At 48.3% G+C, this 6,029-nt stretch overlaps 1 protein-coding gene across 1 annotated transcript; it reads left to right on the plus strand.

Annotated features, from left to right (window-relative positions):
* Positions 1-1,354: 1,354 nt before the first annotated feature.
* IAH1 (isoamyl acetate hydrolyzing esterase 1 (putative)) lies at positions 1,355-6,026 on the plus strand. Its single transcript, XM_084283541.1, has 6 exons — positions 1,355-1,448; positions 2,537-2,589; positions 3,063-3,211; positions 4,040-4,201; positions 4,707-4,825; positions 4,918-6,026. Exons 1-6 carry the CDS (start codon positions 1,368-1,370, stop codon positions 5,083-5,085), a joined length of 732 nt encoding a protein of 243 aa, XP_084139667.1. The 5' UTR covers positions 1,355-1,367; the 3' UTR covers positions 5,086-6,026.
* The last annotated feature ends 3 nt before the right edge of the window (positions 6,027-6,029 follow it).

The raw sequence follows: 6,029 nt of genomic DNA on the forward strand, positions 1-6,029 counted from the left end.
CTTGAACACATCTCAGATGGAATCCAGGTTTGCATAGTGAGATTAACTACAGTTTTAAAACTGTGCATGTTTTAAAACATTGCCATTGACTGTGCTGGATGAACAACAGAAGCTTCAAGAGAAGTCAGTGCTTTTGTGACCCAGTAACAGCCTGAAGTGCAAATGGTCCTGCCACTTTCTCAGACAGTCAGCATGCATCTGCTCCTGCTGATGATCCTGTAACTCAGCACTAGTGAAACAATGCTCCTGGACCAAAATGAAAGAGGCTATTGGAATCTGTAGGGTGTAGGGAATTTCAAACACAAATGTGATACTCTGAGTTAGCTGGGGTGGTTGTCAGACAGCAAATCATGTTGAAAGAACAGATTTTCTCTGGTACACATACTTTTTCTACTAGCTGGTTAATGTGACACCTGATAATTTTTACAGCGCTATTAGTGAAGTAGGTATGTGTGTGTCAGCTTTCCACTCTGCATTGTGGATCTTTTGTTAGCCAAGTATGACTATGAAGCCTTTTTAAGGTGATAACAGCATTGTGTTAAAAAGGAATTCTCTCTTTGGCAGAGGTAAAAATCTTATTTTCAAAATCATGTGTTTTTTTTTTGTTTTTTGTTTTTTGTTTTTTTAAATGTGTTTCTGATAAATGCAACGTGGTTTATTTTTAATATATCGGTGGAATAGGTCTCCAAAATTGTCATTTCATATTTCATCTTTCTGGTTTGTGCTGTTTTTTTTCAAACTGATGCTCACAGCTGCTTCTGTCATGGGGCAGACGGATGTTATCCTGCAGTGAGTGCATTTTCCCCCCAACCACAGTCTCCTCTGAAACCTCTAGTGGGTTTGCAGGAGGATGTACATCACTTAAAAGGCTTTTTAAAAGGAGGGGAAAGCAGTAAAATGTTAAAATAAAAGTGAAGAGAAGCAGCTGCTCAGGATTTTGTGCTGGGGAAAGTTTTGTTCGGCGGTGTTTCAGACCAGCGAGCCTTGCCAGGCAGGTGAGGGTGCAAGGTGGGGGGAGTCTCAAGGCCCCAGCTTCACTCCCATTTCAGTTGCAGGCCCAATCCCTTTTTATTTCCTGCCATTTTAAGGTATTTTGCTGGAGCTTTGAGAGCTGCGGAAGCGCTCGTTAGGACAGGCAAACAGCACTAGAGTAGCCTTAGGACTGTTGTCACCCGGGTGGGAGGCCCTCAGCACCACCTCCCAAGGAAGGATGCTCAGCATCTGAATGGCTGTGACGGGGATTTTTTTTAATTCCCGCTCGACACGAGGGGATCTGACTGCGGAGCTTAGCAGCAGCCGCTCCTCTTCCTCCTCCTCCTCCTTCTCCTCCTCCTGCTGCTGCTGTTGGCGGATGTCCGGCAGCCGCCATGGCGCTGGCAGAGGCGGGTGTTGGCGGGCGGCTGCTGCTCTGGCCCCGCATCGTCCTTTTTGGAGACTCCATCACTGAGGTAGCGGCCCCACGGCGCTCCCCGTGTGCTCTCCTCACCGCTATGGGGCCGGTGGGGTTCCCTCATAGAGCTGCAGAGCCCCGTGAACATCCCTGTGCCTCTTGTGTGTTATCTGAGGGGCAGCCCCGGCCTTGGCCTCCCCTCAGGTTTTCCACTGCACCAGCAGACTTCCCTCAAGGCCTGGTGCTGCAGTGGTGTTATTTATTACTGTTTTTTAAGGAAAAATGAGCACTCTCTACAGCTGCGGGGGGGGGGGAGGGGGTTGGCTCAGCCGCTGTCACCTCAGGGGCAGGAGGGAGGCCGTGAGGTGGGAAGCGAGCCTGCTGAACCCCCAGGGACACCTTCCAGGGGGCTGTGTTTTAGGAGATTCACTCCCTTTTTGCAGTGAAGGCCACATATGAGAAGCGTCAGGTAAAAGTGAAACTGCTGGTGTGTCGCTGGTGTTTTCCAGAGCCTGTTTTTTGTACCAGCCACCCCTTTGCTGCACCCCCCCCTCCCCCCCCCCCCCAGCCCCAGCCCTGCTCCTGTGCAGCCCCCAGGGACGCGTTTGGTGTCGGGGTGACCACGCTGGGGTTATGCAGAGGTTTCCTCTGAGGCAATACCCGCTGGGGCACGCTGGTGTCCATTTTGGGGCTCCGTTCCTTTCAGGGAACCCTTTTGGGGAGTGCAGGGGCTCTGCTCTGTGCTCGATGCCCTGCACCATAGCACGGTGAAGCAGATCACAGAGCTGGGCTATTGTTTCTGGAAGGAGAGTGGTTCCTTTTAAAGGCAGGTTTGTGTCTAAAGTAGCTCTCTTTGTAGTTCTGTCAGCAGGCAAAATGCTGTAGCAGGATGGGTGATGCAGCAGTGGGAATAAGGAAAAGGGGAAGGGGATTTTGATCTTTTATTCCCCACTACTAAAAGAGGTGGGTTTCAAACTGCGCTTGAGGTAGCATGTAGAGAAAGGATTTGTGAGACGTGCTCCCCAGAATGAAGTCACAGTGAAATAATCTTAGTAAAGAACAGGAAAATAAGAAAGTAAATGCTGCTGACCTGCTGAGGAGTGAGTGCTGCTTCTAGTGACAGTCTGACATGCTCCCTGTGTTCAGTTTTCCTTCCAGGAGCACGGCTGGGGAGCATTCCTTGCTGAGAGACTTGTCAGGTAAGAGCTTACGTTTTAAAAGTACTTCTTACCAGCATGCAAAAAGTCATTTTTGCATCAAGCAACTTCAAAAAGAAAAGCATCACAAAGTAGTGTTTGATGTGTGTTTATTATCATTTATTTATTTATTTATTTATTGACATGGGAATTTCTTGGTGGTGTCCATCCCAATGCTGGTAGAAATACCCATTGGAGGTTGCTGTAAAGCTTGAGTGGAAAGAAAAAAAAATATCTTTTTTTTTGTCAAAGTTGCTTTTCTGGTTTCATAGTCTCAGAAAGTGATAACTCAATACTGTAGCTGCAACCTGTGAGTGCACTTTTAAAACATAAAGTTACGATTCTGCTAGAAACTCCTGTGACATCTCACTGAGGCTGAGATGCAGAGGCAGTTATCCTGACAAAACAGGTCAAAATTTCTCGAGTTTCGTTCTGGTGGGGTGAGGTGTTCTTTCTGATACGTGTGTCTGTTTCAGAAAATGCGATGTTGTAAATCGTGGACTCTCGGGGTACAATACCAGGTGGGCTAAAGTGATCCTTCCGAGACTGATCAGCAAAAATTCTGGTGCTGAGAGTACTGTTGCAGTCACGATTTTCTTTGGAGCTAATGACAGCGCTTTGAAAGGTACGGTAACTTTCATTTTTTTTTCCTGTGACCTGTGCTCTTATGACAGATTTATAGTTTAGTAGAAAAGACAGAAAGTTACACAGACTTTTCCTGCTTCTTCTCTGTGAAATAGCTGTCATTTTTTTTTCATTTTTACAGTGGATCGATTTTTTTTTTTGTGTATTTAAACCATGCACTGCCTTCCCTTTCTCTCTGACCAAGTTTTAACAATACCAGGAAACTTGAAGGTGCTCAAGAATTAATCATATATCCAACACTAAAAACAGGAGCTGGGCATCGAGCTGATTTTTCAGCCCTTAAAGCAGCCTGATGGATCCTTGGCAGTTGATGAAATGAGGGAAGATAGCACTTGGATTCTCTTTTAAGATAAGCATAGCAGCACGCAGAGCTTAGTGTAATCAAAACGGTAAGATCAGTACATAAAGGACTGTCTGTAAAGCCCATGGGAGTTTCCAAAATTTTCTCTGCATCCAACAGAGTTAAAAACCTTAGGTTTTGTTTTGGGTGAAGTTTGAGGTGATGATGTGGTCTAATACTAAGATGCAGCCTGTAAGAAAAAGCATCTCCAAAAAAAAAGGTGATTTCTTTTTCCCTGTGCCTCATCTATATTAGAAGTGCTGTGTTTAAGGTCCTGATTTGTCTGCTCTGGATGTTGAGGAGCTGAATTTTCCCACCACACCTCCCGAATTAAGCAGGTGAACTGTTTACCAGAAGTGGGAAGTGCCCACCTTTTTATTCTGTATGAAAACCATTTTACTCGTCATGTAATAAATGTGTAAGCAGCTCAGTTTTACATCACTGATGCATTTCCTCCACCCCCGACAGAGCTGAACCCTAAGCAGCACGTTCCTTTGGAGGAATACGCGGCGAACTTGAAGAGCATGGTGCAGTACCTGAAGTCCATCGACATCGCTGAGGACAGGATCATTCTGATAACGCCGCCCCCTCTTCAGGAGTCAGCTTGGGAGAAGGAGTGCCTTGCCAAAGGTAAATGCGTCTGGGCAGAATTTCTGCTTTTTAGCCCCAGAGTTCAAGTCAGTGAGCCCAGACGATCAGTTTTGTGTTGGTGCCAGAGCGCGTTCGTGTGCTTTGAGCTGATGGGCACTGACTGCTCGCTGGTCCTACACTTCTCTTGGATGAGCACGTGGAATATTATCGACTAATGAATCCCATCCTGATCTGCTTGTGCATAGCACCGACAGCAGTGGCTGCCCCTTGGGAAGTTTCCATGCTCCTTCTTTGTACCTGCTGAGTAATGGCAGGCTGGGCAGGATTGGCACGGCAGAGAAAAAGATAAACGGGCTGGGGAGATGCTGTGGTTTGCTGTTTCAGGGCTGGCCTTGACTATAAAACATCTTTGTTTTGCTTTTCAATTTAATTTTTTTGAAGCAAAACTGCATTAAGTACCAGATGTTTGCTTCCAGTTCTGCAGTCCCCTGCCGTCAGGAACTTTTTGCTGGAGATTGCTGAGCCTTTCCCTTGTGCCTGGCAGGTGACAAACTGAACCGCCGCAATGCCACCACGGGGCAGTACGCCCAGGCCTGCGTGCAGGTAGCCGGGGACTGCGGGACTGACGTGCTCGACCTGTGGACACTGATGCAAAAAAATCAGGTACGGCGGCGGGGGGGAGGCTCTGGGACTGAAATCGCTGGAATGATGCCGAATCGCTGGAATGATGCCGAGGTTTTTAACCTCCCCTGTAGGATTTCTCTGCCTATTTGTCTGACGGGCTTCACCTGTCGGCCAAAGGGAACAGCTTTCTGGCAGCCCAGCTTTGGAAACGCCTGGAGAATAAAGTGTCTGCGCTGCCCTCCCTGCTTCCCTACTGGCGGGAGGTGGACCACCTGCACCCCGAGGCCAGTCTGCTGTGAGGACGTGCCGCAGGAGTGAGCCCGAGGAGCCCAACCTGCCCCACAGAGCGATTCTGCTGATGGACAGCCAGTACCTGCAGCGTGCTGCAAATGTCAGGGTAAAGATGAGCCCAGGGGGTGGTTTGGCTGCATGCATCCTGCACTGAGGGCTTGGGAAGTTCTGGTGATAAACTCTGTAAAAGAGCTGGAGGAAAACTGCTCTGAGCTGCCCTGTGACAGCAGGAAGGGAAGAGGCTGCCCTAAGGACTGCCTGCCCCAGCTCCAGGGCGATCCACGCGGTCTGTCACAGCCAGGTGCTGATATGTAGCAGCAGCATAGATTTCTTTTTTTCTTTTGTCAAGAATAATTCATGCGTTTGGCTGTAATGAAGCAGTAAAAGCCGTTACCTGTGCTTTGGTGAGGCTTGTGATAGTGATAGATGATAGCTTGGGGGGTGAGCTCAGGCTGGGCACCAGCAGCAGCTTCTTTACCCCTGCGTCTTAGCTTCGTTAAGAACTGAGGCACTGGCCAGGACCTGGCACCAGCGTTATGAATGGGCTTGCAGCTGGTTATTCTTCATGTCTCTGGAGGCAGCCCAGAAGCACATTGGCTCTATTTGTAAATGTTTATGAAGATTAAACTGGCTTGGCTGCTGTGTAGTGATTTCCTGGAATAAAGGCTGGCTACGGAGTGGCAGGGCTCCCTGTGGAAGCTGTCGTCTCCCTTTAGCTGTACAGAACAAACCGAGTTCAGTTTCTGAAACCCTGATCAGACGAGGGATGGGTTACAGGAGTTCAGAGGTGAAATGATTTCGGATCGATTTCAGGTGTAGCAGCCCCTGCAGGACACCCCGAGGCACTCAGCACCCGGCTGCTGGGAGCCTGAGCCCCAACCCACACCTCCAAGCCCTTTTAGGTCCCAGTTTTACAGCTAAAGATCTTTCAGAAAGGACATCACAAAACCAG

This window comes from Netta rufina (genome assembly GCF_964035555.1).
Source record: "Netta rufina genome assembly, chromosome: 3".
In the NCBI taxonomy this organism is placed as follows: Eukaryota; Metazoa; Chordata; class Aves; order Anseriformes; family Anatidae; genus Netta; species Netta rufina.

What these genes read in the sequence shown, in the direction of transcription:
- IAH1 (XM_084283541.1), top strand. Translation starts at nt 1,368, where the DNA reads ATGGCGCTGGCAGAGGCGGGTGTTGGCGGGCGGCTGCTGCTCTGGCCC. An exon ending in TTGGAGACTCCATCACTGAG is followed by an intron (nt 1,449 to 2,536) that starts GTAGCGGCCCCA and finishes CCCTGTGTTCAG; the next exon opens with TTTTCCTTCCAGGAGCACGG. An exon ending in CTTGCTGAGAGACTTGTCAG is followed by an intron (nt 2,590 to 3,062) that starts GTAAGAGCTTAC and finishes TGTCTGTTTCAG; the next exon opens with AAAATGCGATGTTGTAAATC.